Consider the following 19,623-nt stretch of genomic DNA (forward strand, 5'->3'; position numbering starts at 1 on the left):
ATGTCTTTTATGAGAGATTTTCCATTCATAAAATCAAACCTAACTGGTACCGGAGCTTTAATGTACAGTTTGCTATTTGAATAACAGGAACCCTCGGAGACAACCAATAAAAGTCAAGCACGAGAGGTTTTGGTAAAATATATACTTTTTTATTTATTTCTTCATACAAAGAAATATTATGAATGTTCAGTATTTAATCATCTAGAAACATCTGTTCCATTTTGCTCTCGCGTCGTGTAAAATTAATTCCTTTGATGTACATACCACAAAATACTTGATTTACATGTCTTTTTCATTTTTGTACATACAGATCTGCTAGTCTAGATACATATTATATGTGGATAAGACAAACATCTCTAAAACATTATTTTTATTTATTTTATTGTTTTTAGAACTCCCAACGGGTTGAATAAAACTCAACCGTAGCCGATGCAGCAACACGGAGGAAACCCATGAGTGCAAGTGTATATTTTTAATATATAGAGAGAGAGTTTTTTTCAGGTATTCCCTCAGTTACATGAACTTAACCAGAATTCAAATGCAGTTCTCCCATCAGCTGTCGAAGAGGTCATCATAAATGCTTTTTCTTCTTCTTTTTTTTTTTTGTTAATAATCGAACATTGCACATTGCAGGAGAGGAGGAGGGGGAGATGAAGGCTTTTCCGCACGCAGATTCTCCCTAGGTGTTCCGTTGCTGGGACAGAGTTAAAAGTGAAGGATGATGGAAGAAGAAAAAGAAAAATACAGTGTAACGAGCCTCCATCTCCCCCTGCTAGCAACCACTGGTTTCCACTGGAAAATAGCTGAATTCGTCATTATCTCTTTTAATGACAGGAGCAGGCTGACCGTGTTGGATTTGAGAGTTAAAGAGGCACAACATTTTCTTCAAAACGACAATCAAATTTTCACTAAGTGGCGATCCGACCTTCAGAACTGATTCTCTGCATGAGGATAGGTTGTGTACATTCAGTCTGGGCTCCGCGTGAACGCGCGAGAACCCCTCGCTGGACGCTAATAGCCCCCTCCCATTACGCCTGCATTTTCATAATGGCTACCGCACCGTGCATGCATAGCGTAGCGTACTGTAGCATAGCATGGACCCCGCCCTGCCCACCCCACCCCAACCGTGCCCTCATAATAGCGTGCCGTTTGCTGCAAAGACATCACATCAAAGAATGATAGGCTACACATTTTCTCCCTCTTGCATATCAAGAATTCAAGTAGAAAGACAAAACCTAGGAAGCAATGCAAGGGGGTGGGGTGAGGTGGGGTGAGGTGGCGGGGGGCGGGGGGAGGCGATAGCAACTAAGCCGTGTGAAATATGATATCCACGCGAAGCTTTTTTTGGCAACAAGTAGAGAGTTAAGATCTGTTTGTGTGTATAGAGGTGAGATATGAGGATGACAGGGGGTGAATAAGGCATAAAGTATATATCGGCCATGGACGATGGCACGTGCGGTTTTTCTGATGACGCCGGAGGTTAGACGGAAACCCCGCCGGAGGCAATTCTTGCTGCGCCGCCCGCGGGTGCTTCACAAAAACCTTTTCTGTCCCTTTGATCTCCTCGGTCTGAGATCTGAGGCCGAGGGCCTTGGCGGACTTCTGTTTGAAGGAGCGCCATTTTCATTGAGGCAAAACCTCGCCCTGTCATCTTTTCCATCTCTACGGCCCATCTTCCTGGCCCCGATGCGCCCCCTCCCCCCCATCCGACCCGCTACCTCACGCAAAGGTTTCCTATCTTACCATGAGAACAAGGCACGCACTCGCCCCAACCTTTCTCCGGCTCTGCTCTCCTCAACAAATCAAATGCCTCTCGAGGAAATTTGATTGAGACTTTGAGCGACCTTTGAACTGGGCGAATAGGGTGAGGGCGTGGCTCCGAGCCGAGGCTGCTTCTAATGGGGGAGTTAGAGATCGGAGGCTCGATCGATCTGCCAGTTACCTTTACCCGATTAGCATAATGTTAACATGGGCCCTTATGTGGTCCCGGATAGGATTTAGCGTTTGATGGATGGGTCATTCATTAGAGCAGGCAGCGGGAGCACTAAGAAGTGAAAGGGCAGCTGTATACTTTAAGCATGAGTGACACAATGAGGATCAATTAGGCCTATTGATCTACCTGTTATTGAGTGGAATGGGACATGAGATGCGGTGCTTAGGCCTGTGCCAATGGAGGAAAGCTGGATTGTAAAGGAAGTGAAGCGCCTTAGAAAAGAATCACACTCGGAAAGGGCTGAAACAAGATGAAAAGTGTGATGCATATATGAATGAGGACGCGCACGGATGGATGTTCTCCACTGCTCTGTGAGCACTCTGTACCCGTAATATGGTGCTTTTACATTTCCCCACCCCAGTTTCTACTTCAGTCGTCGCTGATTTTCTGCATTACGAAGCACCAGTAAATCCACTGAGTTTACAGGACCACGAGGGAGGAGCAATTTCAAATGAGGAATGTTAAAAACAACACGTGGGTCAGATGTTATGTACAAACATGGTTAGGCAGCTTAGTGAATTAATTGCTTAGAAATAAAAATAAATTATTATAAAATAGATTTCTGTACATTTTACATATATATAGCAATATCTCCACATCTTGCCGTAGAATTACAGAAAGAAAAAAAAACACAAACAAAAAAACGAATTTTAAAAAAAGAAAATGTCTTTTTGCGATTTCAAGATCAATCCCAACCAAAGTTATGTCCTGTCATCTGGTAGAACTTCATGTTGAAGGGCCTGTAGAAGTCCCGTAGCCTCTGCACCACCTCGGGGTCAATGTTCGGATGGGTCCGTCCTTTGGTTTTACCCAGGCAGTGGGGCTTGCTGCTGCCTTCCGCTTTCTTGAGGCACGGGAATCCCTTGGTCTGGTTGAAGTAAAAGTGTTTGTCCGTGATGATCCTCTTGAGCCCCAAGAAGTCCTGGACGCGGCCCAGCTCTCCAGCAGGGTCGCTGATCAAGCGCTCGCCACTCACGAACAGGATCTGGTCCATGGGGAAGTACTGCAGCCAGTTGTCCAGGTGTTTGGCGTAGATGCCGATCTGGATGGCGCTCCATGACGTGTCGATGAGCCCCGTAGTCCTGTTTTTGAACGTGAGGCTCTCAAAAGAGGGAATGTCTGGCTTCTTGGACAGCGTCTGAGTGTAGTCCGAGATAGCTCTGGTGACGGGGTCCCTCACTACGACGATTAACTTGGTGTCCCGGGACATGGCGGAGATTCGCGCCGGAGCCTCTCTGGTCACGAAGTAGCTGGGGGTTTTCTCCATGGTGATCTGGCCCTCCAGGGTCTTAGGCATCAGCTCCCTGCAGGGAAAAAAAAAAAAAAGGGTTCAAACAGAAGGTTAGGAGAAGGGTAACGTGGAGTAAGCTCTTGCATAATGTAATCAAGTTGATGGAGTGTACTGTGTTCTGCAATCAATGACTCACAGAGCCTGTTTAGCCTTATTATAGGGCTCGAAAACCTATTAGTGCAGGCAGCTCTCCAACACCAACAAGCTCACTCACTCAAAGGATATCTTACTTATGACAAAAAGCAGACGCCGCTTATTTGCTGCATAATCAAACAGAAGGAAACGTTTTTAAACATGACTCAGTTCGGCCATATTGGGAGCTGGGTTTCGTCACTTCTGCGCCTGAATCCTCCCACTTTCTACGTGAACGTCCTGCGGGTGTTTTTTTGACTTCAGTGCATTTCTGGACGACAGTCCAACCTGATCAAAATCCAGCAAAATCTTTGGTTGATTGGCCATTATTCATATATTTTTTTAATGTTCTCCCACAAATTTAAATGTCTTTAAATACACATTAACATTAATCCAACATATAGCAGGTAGGGGGTCCCTACTTAATCTCTCCATCAGTTTGGGGGTCCTTGGTCTGAAAAAGACCTCTGCTTTAAACCACTGGAAAGAAGGAGGGGGAAACGCCCACTCCGTCTCGCTGACTCAGGCGTAGCTCTGCCGCTGTGCCCTGCCCCCAATCAGAGGCACAAAATATTTTGCAACAGCGCTGAAAGACGATGAGGCTTGTTTCAGAAAGGGAATCTGTTTTTTGACAAGAGCGGCTTTGGTTTTGGGTGAAGGCTGCTTGACAGGGCTTTATGCAGATACGTTACATGCAGACATATAATCACGAGGCACTTGAGAGCAACCGGTTTTGAGGGAAAAGGGAACGCGCTCCCTCCGCTCTCTCCCGGCGTCGGGTTTCAGAACTGGCAGCCGACCGCACGGTCCAGATTACGGCGGAGGCGATAAGAGCGGTTTTGACTGACGTTGGGACGCGGATCACCTTTCCCTCCCGGGCCTCACGCACCGGGGAGGAGAGCTAGCCCGCGCGATGTACAACCGAGTGGATGAAGGGGTTAGAATTATCGACTGTTGGCGCTCACAGCCACGCCGACGGCGAGCAAGCAGTTTAAAGACGGAAAAAACAAAGGAAGGGGGAGATAACTGAGGGCACTGATCTATCAGGGGGAACACGCTCTCGCAGATAAGATTCCGGCTGCACCCTGAAGCTCACCATTGTTGTTAAGGTTAGAGCACTGATATGCCATTGTGTGTAACTATGGCCGTAAATCCCATTCACTTTTCAACCCTTCACAGGAGGTTTAAAACAAAACTGCAACACCGGACAGACTCCGCACCCACCGTTAGTGCACAATGCCTCTCCGTTTGGCTCTGCAGGAACACGTTCTAAAAGCCAGGAATCTAGTTCACGTCCATCTAGCTCATGCTTAATTCATGCGACATCGGGCTCTTCGTCATATCTGTGTGCGAGAATTTCCCCATGAAGAGAGGAACTCGCAGGGAGCGAAGGGAAAGCACCCGGGGCGACGTCAGGTAACCGCTTAAGTGACTTATGGAAATGGTGTTGGCAGATTTGTGTAATCCTAATGCGAGCGCCAGTGATCTAATTATGATAATATCATCTTGATTGCCGAAACATCAGAGGGTTGAATCGAGCAAAAAAAAACAAAAACGGCGAGTGCGGGGGGAAGGCGTTTTCAAAAGCTCATTAACAGGCTATTGAAATCAAAACAGATACGGCGTGTTTTATTTTATCATTATTATTATTATTACTTCCGAGCGTGACGGATCCCAGAAACCGTTTCCCGGAGAAATGAATGCAAAGAGGAGCGCGCGCCGCGGCTTCAGACTGTTTACACAGCACCTCTTGAACGTCTTCAAGGAATATAAACCAACACATGCTCGACTTAAACTGCGAGCTATTCCTCATTCTCTCGATGCACAATGGTTACACTGCCCGCGAGCTTTTTGTCGCTCCTTGCAGCGACACACACACGCACGCACACACACACACAAAAAAAAAAAAAAAAAAAAAGAGTCCAGAGCCAAACACAAGAGGCAAATGGCTCCCCATCTAATCCGATTTCAACATGACAATGCGCCGTGGAGATAGGGAGGAGAGGCCTGAGTTACAATGTGCATAGTGATAGATTATGCTGATCCAAGCTCAGGGAGGAGAAAAAAAAAACAAAAAAACAATATTGAGTGTTGGGGGTTGCAGGAGCGTAAAAAAAAACAAAAAAAACTAAGGGATGGTCAGACGGAGATGGAGAAGGAAAAAGTGGTGAGGAAGAACCTAAAAAGCGCCAAATCCACAAGGAGAGAAGACCTCCCACCGCTAATAATTAAAAAAAAAATCTCCACCTCTGACTTTACCCAGTTTTTCTGCCAAAGAGGCAGGAAGAGAGAAAGGAGGGAAGGAGAGGTGGTGGTGGTGGTGGTGGTGGTGGTGTTCAGTGGGACAAGTAGCCCTCCGCGAAAACAATGGCTATTATGCTCTTTTTTGATTTATGAGGTGCTGCTTTCAAAGATTCCGTCAGCAAACAGGCAATTCTGTGACACCGGGCTCCTCTTTTTTCCTGCTTTTCTTTGAAAGTGAGCCATTGTCCCTGAGTCGAGGGGTGAGCAGGGCAGTGGTCAGGGCACAGGGGCGGGGACGGGGACGGGGATGTGGGGAGGGGGGGGGTCGCGGTGGTGGCAGATACAAGAGGAGGAGGAGGAGGAGGAAGAGGAAGGCAGGGGTGCTTATTGGGGGCTGAGTGGAGCACTTCTCCGTCCCTCTCAGCCCCCTCGAGTGAGAGAATCCTTTTGGAGAGCTCTTAAGTGGAAAGTGTGCCAAAATTGCTCCTGCAAACATCGCTCCTCCTCAGACAGCGCCGCACACCGCCGAATATAGAAAACAACAACAGCACAAACCTACATTTTTGCTTGTTTTTTTGTTTTTGTTTTTTTTGTTTTTTTGTTTTTCTCCCCCCCGGTGTTGCCTCTCTGCACCTTCGTCCGCTGGGAACGTTTCAAAAGTTGAAAGCCACGCCGAAAGCAGCGATAAGACAGAAAGCAGAAGCCCCTGTCATACGGCGGCAGCATCAAACAGCGGCCCGGCGGAGTGGCCCTTTGGCCTGTGCTTTTAAAGAACCCTGCCTCCCCATCCCGGCGGAAGCTAAACGGCAGTCAGGAAAAAAAAAAAAAAAGGGTTATTTCTGTCTGATGCGTCTGCCTCCCTCCTGTCACGTTTGATTTGATGATAAGGGGCTGCCGCAGAGCTGCATGTGTCGCAGCGTCACTGGCAAAATGACTACTTTGCACTTAGACGTAAAAAAAAAAAAGCCATTTTATGTTCGATACAAAGGCTTCTCAATTGTCTCACATGTCTGGATGTTGAAAGCATTTGAATCTCAAATTAGGGTTTTTGAATACACACAAATCTGAGGGCGCCGATTATCCGCCGGCGAAGGAAGGGTGCGGCTTTTTCTCCTGCTGCTCCTTCGGGGCTGAGGCAGTTTCTATGGTACGAAGACCCTTGAGCGAGTGTTATCTTCCCGTGGGAGGTCACAGCACCCAAAACAAAGGCGTAGGCTGAGCAGCGCTCTAAGCAGCTCTATAGGTGTAGTCTCGATTTACCTGCTGTAGGAATAAGCTGGGATAAGAAAACAAATCAGCTACTTTACTTAAAGTTTTCTTTCCGCCAACGCCGACGACTCCACTTTACTCCTTCGCCACCGATCTACGAGGTTCACTCGACAATCAGGGGCTTGAAGTCCGTGGCAAAGTGACACTTCACAAGTGGGAAACGGGGAGAGGGAGGAAATTAGGGGGAAGCAGCACTGAAAGGCTTCCTTTCTTTTCAAGGGGCTCTTACCCGCGCACTTCTCATGAGTCAATGTGGCGGACGAATAGGCATTTTCAGGAAACACAAAGAAACATCTTTATTCGCCGTTGGACGATAGGGATCTGAAGGACCGCTCGTTCGACGACCTCTTCCAAGTCCGATCTTTTCATCCCCGAGAAGTATTTAAAAGCATATTTCAGACAATGTGAAAATTGCTGGTGTTTCTTTGGGGGGAAGGGGGCTGATGTGAGCAGGTACGCGCAAATCTTTGGACGAGTAAATCCCACCCGCCCAGCGGCTACTCCCCGGAGAGGTGGACGTTCTCGCTCGCCGAATACTTCCAGAGCAGCGTACAGAAAGCATTTTGAAATGATACACCCCTACGCCTGGAGCCTGACATTACGTTTAACCGCAGAGCACGGCTTTGGCTGTAAATTAAAAGAATAAAGAAGACGCCGTCAGCCGGGACACTCCGAGGAAAAGGCTTAGAAGAGGCCCGACTGAAGTTGCAGGAGCTTCGTCTGGTCTCCCTTTCAAGCACTTGGAGAGGAGTCCAGGTGTCAGTATGTGGCCACTTAGAGCTTTCTGACAGTTCATTTCCTGGCTGAGAAGATCCAGAGATCCCTTCTTAAAACTGAGATCTTCCAGGAGCACACGTCGAAGGGGGTTTTTGTGTGTGTGTGTGTCGATATCTTACCGAAGAAATATTCATACCTTGCATTCTCCCCACGCCTGCGTTGTAACTCAATCCCTAAAACAAACGATGAACCTTAAGTGATGCTTCGGCTTTATCTGTCCGATCAGGCCGAAGGGTTTCGGATTAACAGGCGTCACTAAGTAATGGCGTCACTGGAAACCGAGGGAGGTGGCCGAGAGGAACCCCACCACCCCCCACCTCCAAATCATCTGTCCGCTAAACTGATTAATAATGCAGGATGGGCTAGTATCACGCACACTCAGACCTGCATGGGTTGGAGCACCCAGAGGGAGGAGAGCGGTTTGAAAGCTAAATTCCTCCTCCAGATTACCGTTGTCAAAAGTGCCTGTCAGTGTGAGTGGAGCTACTGCAGGCTATTTTCTCCTCTATCTCTGTTGCTCGACTAAATCAAGAATCCTACCGCCTCCCTGACAATAGCACCCACGGGCGCCGATATAATCCTCAAGGAGGCTGTATTTCCCAAACTCTTATAAGATAGGATGTAGAGGATGTAATTGGAAGAATAATACACACATGCAGTGTGTTTCTTTTTACTAATATGTCTTTATGAAGGGGACATGAAGGGAGTCTTAAAGGAAATGGCCAAAGGCTGCACAACAAGATTAATAATGAAGCAGCTAAGTCACTGACCGCGGTGGCCGGACTGGTAGGAGCGTCTTTCCCCTTGCACTATGACACCCAACCTCCGGAGCTGGATTCCTCCCCCTCCTCCTCCTCCTCCTCCCGCTCCTCCGCTTCTGATGATGAATGCAGATCCCAGACCCTGAGCTTCGCCAAGAAGCCGCGCTGTGTCAGAGCAGCCTGGGAATCTAGCGACCCTTCCGGGTAAACAAGGCGGTCGACCCGACCGGCGCACTGGCCCATCCGTCATTGCGCACAGACACCGGGGAGCTGAACTTCACGCCGTTTTTCGCGTCGCCTCTCGCAGCCGGAGCATGTGCGCGGAGGCTGCGTACGACGGGGACGATGTGAATCAACGGGGAAGGGAAAGACAGAAAGAGCAGGGAGAGCGAGGGAGTCGGGCCCTTGCGGTCGCAGGCTGGGTTTGGGCGCAGGGCCAGCCTGGTTTTGGAGGCAACATCAGAAACTAGCACCGTGGAATAAATAAATAGAAAACTAACCACCACATGGACTTCATGGCAGGCCCTCCAACAGCATTTCACTTCACTTATGTCCTGAAAACACAGCGCGGGGCTGAGACACGCCGATGCCCATCGCGGGCTGCCTTGCGATGCGCATCATCGAGGCATGACAAGCAAAAATGAACCACTTTTATATGGTTTTGCTCAAAAAAAACAAACAAAAAAGTCAGTTTCTGCATGTATTTGTTGCTATTTGGCACCTTTTAAAAAACAAGACAGGAATGTGTGGGGCCAAAAGGATTTTTTTATTTTTTTTTTTCAGGCCTGGAACCACATGGGCCTGCGGCCATAGACGGCTGCCTGGAATTACAGAGCGTTAATAACCCTGCAGTGAAGCGAGGGAGCCCACCATGTGGCATAAATAAAACAGAGGAGTTGGTGAAAGGGAACGGAGGAGAGAAGGAAGTAGCAATACCTCCTCCTCCTCCTCCTCCTCCTCATGAATGTGCAACAGCATGCTGTCAGAAGCGCTGTCCTGTTTTTCCTCAGCCTCTCGAAAAATGTTGCTCAAGAAGGTTCATTTGTCGGCCCTAAAAGAGGTGAAAGATCCCATCGTTTGGGTGACGCTTAGCGCAACGACGCGCCGCTTCGCCTGACACACGAGTCACCTGACACTTACACGGCGATCGGGCTACTCATTGTGTGCGCCACACACACACACACACACACACACACACACACACTTTGAAATCTGCCACTTGAAGATAATACCCAGAATTTGTTTAGCGCTAGTAATCCTCTCCAATCAGTGTGTTTGCTCAGGGTGTTTGCTGAAGGTGTTAGCCCGGAGCTAGCCACACATTCCAGCACTCCATCAGTATCGGGGTGAAACTATACGGCAGCCGGGCCAAAATAAACTGAAAGGATAAAAAATAAAAAATAACTCCAAACTGTCTCAGTGTGTGCGTGTGCGCGAATGTGTGTGTGTGTGTGTGTCTGCACATCTCCGGGTGTTGTTGTGAAGGTGTGCAGGCGGCATCAGCCATTCTGACTGATTTCCTGACACTTGACATGCACCAAGAGGCGCATGACTCCTTGATCTAGCTACAGCAAAGATGAATAAAAGATGAAACAGACTCGAGAAGAACATACATGCCACCACCCCCCGCTCCCCAGACGCGCGCTCGCACAGTCGCACAGTCGCACACGCGCGCAAAAAAACACGGAGGAGGGAGCGAGCTGCTTTGCATCCTGTTTGAATTGGCTGTCATCCGTAACTGCCTGCACACCTTTTTTTTTCCTTTTTCGGAGACAGGTGAACAACAAAGTGTGTGCGCGCGCGGGGAAGAGGGGCTTTCCTCTCTACTGTATGTCACTCACCGAGCGAAAAAAAAAAAACATCTTCCTGTGCGCCCGGCCTATTATTTTAGCCTCCATTACTCACGCCGCAGCTGCAGGTTAATGGTTTACAAATTCCTCAAGGCAGCCTGCCTCCTGAGCTAACATATAATTAGCTTTATTGCGTAATGATACCAACAGTCAATGTGCAATATAATCATCTGCTAGCTCACATTCACCAGGCATTTTTATTTTAATTTAGTTATTATAAAAATATAAAAGTACGAAGCAGCGCGTTTATAAAATGCATCGGAAGGAGGTGCTCGGGGCGGAGGGTTGGGCGCGCAAACCTCTCAACACTTAAGCCAGAGACAGCAGTGTGTGTGTGTGGTGGTGGTACATTTTCTTTTTTTTTCTTTTTCTTTTTGAATTGAGGTTTGGGCTAAATGTAAATAAACATGTTGTTCTGAGTCAGTGTGGACTTTATTTCTGCATCGTTCCAGACCGCAATATTTTCTCCAGCCTCAGCCAAATGCTTCCAGCGCCCAACGATAAAATTACAAGGGGATGCTGTGCGACAGAACCCAATATTTTAGGCAGAAAAACATGTTATCGATACGTCCACTTAGTATTTATGAGTTGCCGGAGCCGACGTGCAGCTTTTAAATTTTCAGTTTTTCAATAACGAATCTTGGAGATTCTCCATTCTGGCGGCATACCCATCCTGATTTAGAGCTGATCAAAAAGTGTGTAAAACATTTGACTGTTTAATATTAGTAATGGTCGGTAGTAATAGAGTAGCCGCTGCCTCCCAAAGTACAAGTTCCAGTTTCCTAGGGCTTCCTGATGATCTGGGTTAAACAAGGGGGAGAAAAACTGCACATGGAGGAAAATAATTGGCACTGAGCGCAGTTTGGCCAGGTTGTCTCAGAGCCGAGCTGAAGTGTTCTTGCAGCCCTTATGAGAGAGCCCAACAGCAGTGGGAGTACATCTAAATGGAGAGAGTGACTAGTGTCGAGCGGCCGTGGTGGAGAGAGACAACTCTGGGCTCCTAATGAGCTCTGCTCTTTTACTGCCAGGCTAATGGAAACCTCAGGAGACCTCCATCGTCCTCTCTTTCTATATGTGTGTGTGTGTCCTCCTCTCTCCCAGAGACAGGCACTCTCCAACACCTTAATGGCTACCTCTGGGACTTAATACCTGGGACAAGTGACGCTTTACAGGTTTTCTGTCATCAGTTTCTCCCCGACTATCGTTTCCCCCGCGAAGCGGCGAGGACTCATCTTTAACAAGAGCAACGGCGGATAATTAACAAAAAAAACATATCGGTGTTTGTTTGGCGCGGCCTCGAGAGGGAACCCTTTTTTAACGTGCCAAACAGTGTTTATTTAGCGGCAATGAATGACCAATAACTCTGGAGGGAGGATGTCTGGTTCTGTTCTGACATGTGTAACAACATCCAAATTATCACCTCATTAAAAAAAAGGGCCCGATTCACACGTAGCACAGAGGGAGGGTTTGTGCGCCACTTTTCTGATTCCGACGTCTCCTTTCTTCCTCCAGCGGCTCCCTCATTAGAATTCTCTTTTTTATTGTTGCCAATCTCGAATTACTCCCGACTCCATCCTCGCGAGGGGGGAACGTAAAAGGAGCGCATGCCAGCAGTCACGAGTCCTCTGAATGAGCACAAACAATACACAAACAGTGCGCTCTCTTTCCTTTATTTCTTTTTTCCCTTTAGTTTTTTTTTCTGTTTGCGTCGTCCCTGTGAATTAGGGAGGGCGTGAATGCACGACAGCCACTTCCTGTCAGGCTCCTCTTTTATCCTCCGCTTTCGGCAGGAGGTTCTTGTCTGCGGCGGCCATATTGTCTTCAATGGTCGAGTTCACTGGACACCAGTGGGAGGAGGATGGGTGTGGGGTTGCGGGGGGGGAGGCAGGCCACCACAGCACAGCGCCGCCACTCCCCCTCTCCACAGGTCTCCCCTTTCACTATTAACCGGTGGTAATTTGGGGATGAAAGCCGCCTTTTCTCTGTTTCTCCACCCCCCCCAGCCGCTGTGTGTTCTCGAATGGGCCGTGCCAGCTCAGGCAGCGGAGGAGAGAAACTCCTCGGCTCCTTCCCTGGGAGAGGGCCACCGGTGGTCAGCGAGGCCCGCAGCGGTGCCCCGCCCAGGGCTGGACTCACCGAGCCACGACATGTGACACCATTGTTACACATCAGCAGCAACAGTGCACAGCTGGAGAATGGAGAGAAAAGAGTTCCATAAGGGAGGAACCGGTGGGTGCTGAGGGGAGACACGGTGAAATTAACAAATAATCCTCATATGGGAACTGAAGGTGGATGTTCAGCCAACGAGGAGGCTCCGCAGTTTCAAACTGTGTGTGTGTGTGTGTGTTTTTTTTTTCTTCATATTGGCCACGTTGAGGATTGGAGCGGAGGATGTGAACCTGCTGTCAGCTGTACGGTTGGTTGGCCGGGGGCTCAGTCCCCCGAGGAGACGAGGAGTTCCAGGAATCAGGAAACAATCAGGGAGCCAACGTTTCTAATCATTCTAAGTCAGCAACTGTAGGCAGGCAAGAGCTACTTAAACTAAAATTAAGTTTTAGAAAAATGCGAAAAAAAGAAAAAGAAAAAACAACCTCTTCAGGTCTACAAATTGCGGCTGCCGTGCTTTTTGTTTTGCCCGGAGAAAAAGGCCGTAAAATCCCCAGTGGGACTTGTAGCTTCCAGCAGCTTTCTGTAGCTCTGCAGATGGTCAGCACACAGACCCTGTCAGCGAGCAGACGTGGGTCTGACCCCGCAGTCAAAGACCCTTAACCCATCTCCACACATTACCTCCAATCAGGCCTGACCGATCAATACCGGCCGTCCCGGAGGAGCCGGGCCGTGGCGACATTTGTGTCTGAGCGCTCCAGGCTTGAACACTATTTGGGGTTTCACGGTCGAGTCTCTCCCGACCACACCGCGCGCGTTTCTTCAATGACGGCACAACATCCCATGTATGCAAACTTCGGCGTTTGTTGGGCCCGTCCCCTTTTCACTGGCGCTCTGTAGAACCAGGTGGCCTCTCTGGCCGTTGAGAGAAAAGGAAGCAGGGCGAGGTCAGCTGCGACGCAGAGCGGACGGGGTCACCTACGTGGAAACAGGAGCACCCCTGCGGTGAGCAGATTAAAAAAAAAAAAAAAAAGACGTGCACCCACCCAGAACCGTCTCTCACATGGCCCAGGAGCTCCAGTCTGGCTGGAGAAGTGGCAGCGGTGAGCGGAGACGGATAGCGGCTTTGAGACGGCGCAGGCGTCCACAAACATCTAAAGTCTGATAGTGGAACGAGGGGGAGCCCCCGTTTCCAACAATGCTCCACTTGTCCTTTTGTGGGACCTTAAGTAGCTTTTACTGCTTTCTGACTCTGTTTACCTCCACGCTGTTCTATCACAGGCCGGACACAAAGGTTGATCAGAGGGGACATCCTGCTCAGGGACGGCACCGATTCAACCCCGCCGCTCGGCCTTTGATTAGAAACCACATCACAGATGGACCGAAGGTTGAAGTGTGTGGTCCCCCTTCCGACGTACGCGCTCAATCGCGGTCCCTAAAAGCCACGCAGTGAACTTTAAAAAAAAAAACCACTCCAGAGAACAGCGAACGACAAACTCTCCGCCAACACACTCCGCCGTATGGCCATAAACCCTGCGTCTACGCTCTTCCCCCCGACATGTGCACGGCCTCCCTGCTTTAATGCTAAAGCCACTCGGAGGGAGGAGGGCCGGCCCTGACAGCGAGCTAAGACCGGGGCCCGCGACACGACAGCAAAACCACAGCGCAGTAATTACATATCAAAGCCCCTTCATGGCCAATACGGCTAAACGGAATATGAAGAGAGCAACATGCACCGCAGACTGACAGCACGGGACGACGGCCACGGTCAACAAGAGTTAGGAGTAAATAAAATACCTCTCGGAAACGGAGGCAAGCGCGCGACGAGGTTGGGTCCCAGGATACTTTAAAAACGACTTACCAAGCAATAAACAGTAATTTCACGGCGGGGCTTTCGAAGACACGGCAGTAGCCAAAACAACGCAAATGTTCAGCTAATCTTCAACTTTTTCGAGATTTTATAATTATTATTTTGTTGATTAATGTCACAAAGAACCTACTATCAAGCTACAAAATGCTGCCCCTGAGGCTGCTCCGAAACGGATTTTTTTAGTATCCTTATCAGGGAAAGAAAAAAAAAACAAAAAACAGTTGCACTTTCACACCAAGAAACAGGTGCAGACAGAAAATAATGAACTAATGTTCCTGCTCACATTTGGTCACACTGACGCTCTCCTTCTAATGTGTGTGTGCGTGTTCCTTGGGGCCAGTTCATGCATGACCTCACCGCGAAAATGTGTACCTCCTGATGCAAGGACCCCTCGGTCAAAAGCATGAATCATGTGTTTGTCTTCGGCGCAAGTAAAAAAAAAAAAAAGGACATCACAAATCCACGAAGGGACTTGTTATCTCCACCTCCTTTCATTTCGGGAGCCTCTCCCCGTCCCCGTCCGCCGCTCGCCATTTTTCGGGCCTTTCTCCCTTTTCCTCTCTGCCCGTCCCTTTTGTGGCTGGTGGAATTCCAGCTTTAAATGCGCGTGTCCGTTGAGGGGGGGAAAGGAGGGCGAAGATGGTGCAAGCTGGTTACAACAGTGGGGATTGTGCAAACGAACAAACAAGGAGAGGTGAGTTACACAACTCGGACACAAACAGAACCCGGTCGGATCATGTGTCCCCCCCACCCCCACCCTCCCCCCAGAATTTATTTCAATGCCACGCCACTTTTGCTTCTGTCTGCAACATTCCTGCGCCCTCCCTTGAAATCTTCCCCCGGTGTCTGGTCCTAATGGGACGCTCGTGAAGGAGCAATGAATGAAGTACGATTTCCTCGAGAAAAAGAAGCACTAAAAACTTTTTCCCCTCCCCACCCTCCTCCACTACTGGGGCTGCCTACGCCAGCTGTTTGACTGAAACGTGCATTTCTTGCCACGGTTCTTCCATAAAAGTGTCGTGACAGATTTCACCGTTCCGCAACCCCCCGAGTTTTATTAGAAGAAAAAACAGATAAAATGGATTTTAGACATCCCGAAAGAGGAACTCTAACTGCTCGGTTTCAAAGCCAAAAATAAATAAAAAATGACACATGCAGAAAAAAAAAAAAAAAAAAGGAGGGCTTCCATTCTCTGTGAGAAAACCTCGAGTCAGGCCTTCTTTACATGATTTGAAAGTATTAAATTTCGTGGCCTCAAATTGAGCAGACATCACTTCTCCGCAGTTCCCCGCGCAGACGAGCTGGAAACACTGTAGGTGGGTTAAATCACCGCCTGCCTCCAAACTCCAACCGGTAAATCTTTGCTTTAAAACCAAAGTTTCTGTCAAAGCGAGCACGCGAAACAACGCACAAATCAAGGAGCGGTGTCATTATAGTGAACGTTGCCAGCGCTTTGGTCCCATTCATCTCTGTTTTTTTTCCCCCCTCTCATTATGCCCAAAATCATTGGGCCTCTCCTTTCCCCCGTTCTGCATATTTAAACATCCAGAACCAAGAGCATGGGCCAAACCCATTAATTCAATTTTCCCCTTTTTTATGTGCAGATAAAACTTTGTGACAACAACTTGGGCATTAACCACACGAGGACATTATAAAACACAAAGGAAATGGCACAAATAATTTATCTTTTCCTAAAAACACCTGAGGAATTTTGAGTCCAAACAGCCAATCAATAAATTGATTGTGCCATCTGCAATTTATCACCCACAGCTTCACCCTCATTACATGAACAAATAAATAATAAAAGATCATTCTATTCAATAAAATTGCACTTAAAAGTGGAGGCAAAAAAACTCAATCATGTATTTCCATTGCGTTTTATGGTGTTGTGACCTGACAGGCAGCCCTATACAGTCATTAAGCTTAACAGCTCGTTATATTAGCACTTTGTGATGTAAATGACAAGGATAATGTTAGTTTGTGGACCTCTGGAGATGTTTTGTCCCAAAAGAAAATTTAAAAAAGAAAATCCTGGCTTTTGTCTTGTAGATCCCCCATTTCTTGCATCTCAGGCTTTTTAGGCCCGTGGAGCCCATTGACATAAGAATGGTCCAAACCACATTAACGCTTTGAGAGCTTTAAACTCCATTAGGTTCAGTGTTCTGTGAGACAAAAAACACTTTCTATCCTCTTCTTTCAATTCTCAAAATTGGCCAAACAAATAAGATTCTTTTTTTTTTTTTTTTTTTAGATGTGGATTTTAACGTAGGAAAACTCCGCAGATTTGCGCAAATTGTGCCACGTTAAGCCGCTTATCGCAAGCAGTTAAAAGCGATTTTTGTCAACCAATCGCTCACTCCAGTGGATCAGTGGCTGACGAGGAGATCAAGTGCGGCTGGGTATAACAACGATTTAATGAGCGCAAAACTGTAATTTTTAGTCGTGGAATAACAACAAAGCCGACTGGATTCAAACTCTTAACTCGACAGATGAGCCCGGAGACGCGTCGCGGAGGAGGTGCAGTGTTCCACTGTGTCCGACAGAGATCACTGCGCGTCGCGGAAACGGGGCCAGCTCCGTGCGTAAAACCTAACCAGCTCCATAATCTGTCAGTTCCACCAAAGCGAAATTACACACGCGATAAAAATCGGGCAGCTATCAAACCTCCGAATTAGACAGTTAATTAAAACAAGGGGCTGATCTGAGCCAGGCAGCAGACCAGAGGACGCAAAGAACAAAGCAGAGGTCACGAAACAACGCGCTCCCGCTGTTTATTCTAACAGGTTTAATTAGGAAATAAACTCCAAACTTGTTGGACAATTATTGTATTATAGTGCACCGCTTTTATTTGGTCCAAATCAGAGTCCTTGTAAAAGAAGAAAAAAAAAATAATGGAGTTAATGAGGTTGTTAAGCTGTGACCGTGTAAATGTGGCCGGAAAAATAAATAATTGCATAGTAATTGTAAAAGTTATCTGCGTCATAAAACTGCAAAAAAATATTTTAAAAAAGACACTTATGTTCATTTTGTCTTATTGATGAATATCAGAGTCGGTGTTCCGCAGCACCGCTCTGCAAATCCCTCCACAAATTAAAGCTGCAACGCGTCTCAAACATCGCGAGTGGGTACATTTTGTTTGCAGGAATATTCAGTCACAATCCAAATAAATAAATAAATAAATAAATAAGCAAAATAAGAATGAGCAGTTTTACCTGTACCACTCCAGCCCGTTGTCATAGTTGCGGTCGAAGAAGTGCGGCTCCGCTCCCACGGCTCTGATGTCCGGGTGAACCCGGAGGAACTCCAGCAGAGCCCGGGTGCCTCCTTTCTTCACCCCGATGATGATCGCCTGCGGCAGCTTCTTGCTCCCGGAGCCGTTGGAGAAGCTGGACATGGCGCTGGGCTCCGGGGCTCTGTGCTGCTCTCCGCGCATCTCCTCCCAGTCCTCGGCTCTGTCCGTGTCCAGCTCGTTATTGAGCAGGTCTCTGGACGCGGCGGTCCTGATGGACGGCTCCTCGTAGTCGCTCTCAATATCCTCCCACGGCTGCGGTTTCGCCAGCAGCCTGGACACCAGGTCCGTCCTGCTGCCCTCTGTCCTCTTGCCCACCGCCGAGCCGGTCTCCCTGCCCCGGTAACTCTCCACCACCAAACTTGGCATGCTGGAGCAGTAGCCCACGCAGGAGTACAGCATGTAAACCCAGATTAAAAACATGATGCTGAGCAGAATGAGCTTCTTCTTCACGGGGCTGGACCAGAAGGCATGCAGGCTGTGGCAAACCAGGCTATATTCCATAAGCCTTTCGGGTGAGAATCATATCCCAGCGGCGCATATTGCCCAACTCACTCCCGGTGGCACCTCTGCAATCTCCGCAAAATGAAGCACATGCTCTCCTTAAAACTTAAAAAAAACAACAATAATAAATAAATAAAAAATCACAAAACAAATGCTAACCCAGATGTAATCGAAGTGACGGATACATCCAGGAAGGAGAGGCAATTTCTGGTCATAATTGTGGTTATGATTTGAGAAAGTGTTGAGCTGCAGGAGACGCAGCCTCATCTCAGGTTTGTTAAACGCGACCGTGGAGCGGAGGCACTTATACAGGCCGGAGGAAGAGCGACAGCGGCCGCAGCCAATGGCAGCAGGGAGGCTTAATAAACCGGGGTTTGTTGACAGAAGCGGGCCAATCGGAGAGTGGGGGGAGTGGGCGGGCTCAGCCGTGGGATCCTCGGTATGGAAATGAAGCGTGTGCGAGGGACGCAGCTGAGAGTTTGGAAAACTTTCTACGTTCAATTAACCGAAGTTTGCCGAGTCAACGCTGGAGACGCGTCGTCCGGACGAGTTGAATAAATCACATGAACGTAAAGTAAAAAAAACATAAACTATTGTTTTATTTATTTATTTTAAGATGAATTTATTAGAATCCTTGAAAGAAAAAAAAAAGAAAAAAGAAAAAAAATAAAAGGCACGGAAGTACTTTTTTAAAAAAGTTTTGTCAAAATGAACCGAAGGACTTGAAATGTCCTTCGGTGAAATGTGATCATTTGAGCAAAGAATGAGAACCAACGGAGGGGTCGCACATGTTAGTTAATAATATATAATTTAAACACCTCAATAGAAAAAAAAGATATTAAACTATAAGAGTTTATTGTTTAAATTTATTAATTCATTACTTAATTAATCGATTAATTTGTGCACACGGAAGCCAAATAAGATATGACTAATAATAATAATAAACAATAGTTTTTTTTACTGCTATTCATAATAATAATTATAATAATAATAATAAATAGCCTTGCTTATATTTTACATTTTCCCATTAACTGAATAGATTTTTACGCATTATAAAAACTTTTTTTTTACAAACTTTTTTACAAACTAATCTATATCTTATTTGTGAAAGTACGGCTAAAACTTTACACTGTAAACTTTTTTAAAAGTTGGATTCACTAATTCAACAGCTTAAAGCGACCTCCATGCGCAGTGAATTTCAAATGAATAAACTTTATGGAATTTTTTTTTTTTAATGCTAAGTTTGGGACTCAAACGAATCCTTTAAAACTCGAGACGTCTGTTTAATGGGAAACAAATTATAGGAAACGTGCAATCAGTCGACATCCTACTTTTTTTTCTTTATGTTTTAACAAATACGTCGACAGTCTTTTATATTGCAAGATACGACGCGAGGTTGGTGGGTGTAAAACAAGAGATATGTGCGCATTTTTTTTATTCTAATTCGGTTATCTTCTAGACGCAGGCACACTTAAATTAAATCTCTTTTTTTTTCGAAATTTGTGGTGCACAGCTTTGCAAACCCTCAGAGCAATAA

At 47.2% G+C, this 19,623-nt stretch overlaps 1 protein-coding gene across 1 annotated transcript; it reads right to left on the minus strand.

The window, feature by feature from the left end:
* Nucleotides 1-127: 127 nt before the first annotated feature.
* On the minus strand, nucleotides 128-18,374 carry hs3st3b1b (heparan sulfate (glucosamine) 3-O-sulfotransferase 3B1b). Its single transcript, XM_047609439.1, has 2 exons — nucleotides 17,506-18,374; nucleotides 128-3,297 (listed from the first exon to the last, which is right to left on the minus strand). Exons 1-2 carry the CDS (start codon nucleotides 18,084-18,086, stop codon nucleotides 2,679-2,681), a joined length of 1,200 nt encoding a protein of 399 aa, XP_047465395.1. The 5' UTR covers nucleotides 18,087-18,374; the 3' UTR covers nucleotides 128-2,678.
* Between the last annotated feature and the right edge of the window lie 1,249 nt (nucleotides 18,375-19,623).

The sequence above is a fragment of the Mugil cephalus genome, chromosome 16 (genome assembly GCF_022458985.1).
Source record: "Mugil cephalus isolate CIBA_MC_2020 chromosome 16, CIBA_Mcephalus_1.1, whole genome shotgun sequence".
NCBI classification, from domain to species: domain Eukaryota; kingdom Metazoa; phylum Chordata; class Actinopteri; order Mugiliformes; family Mugilidae; genus Mugil; species Mugil cephalus.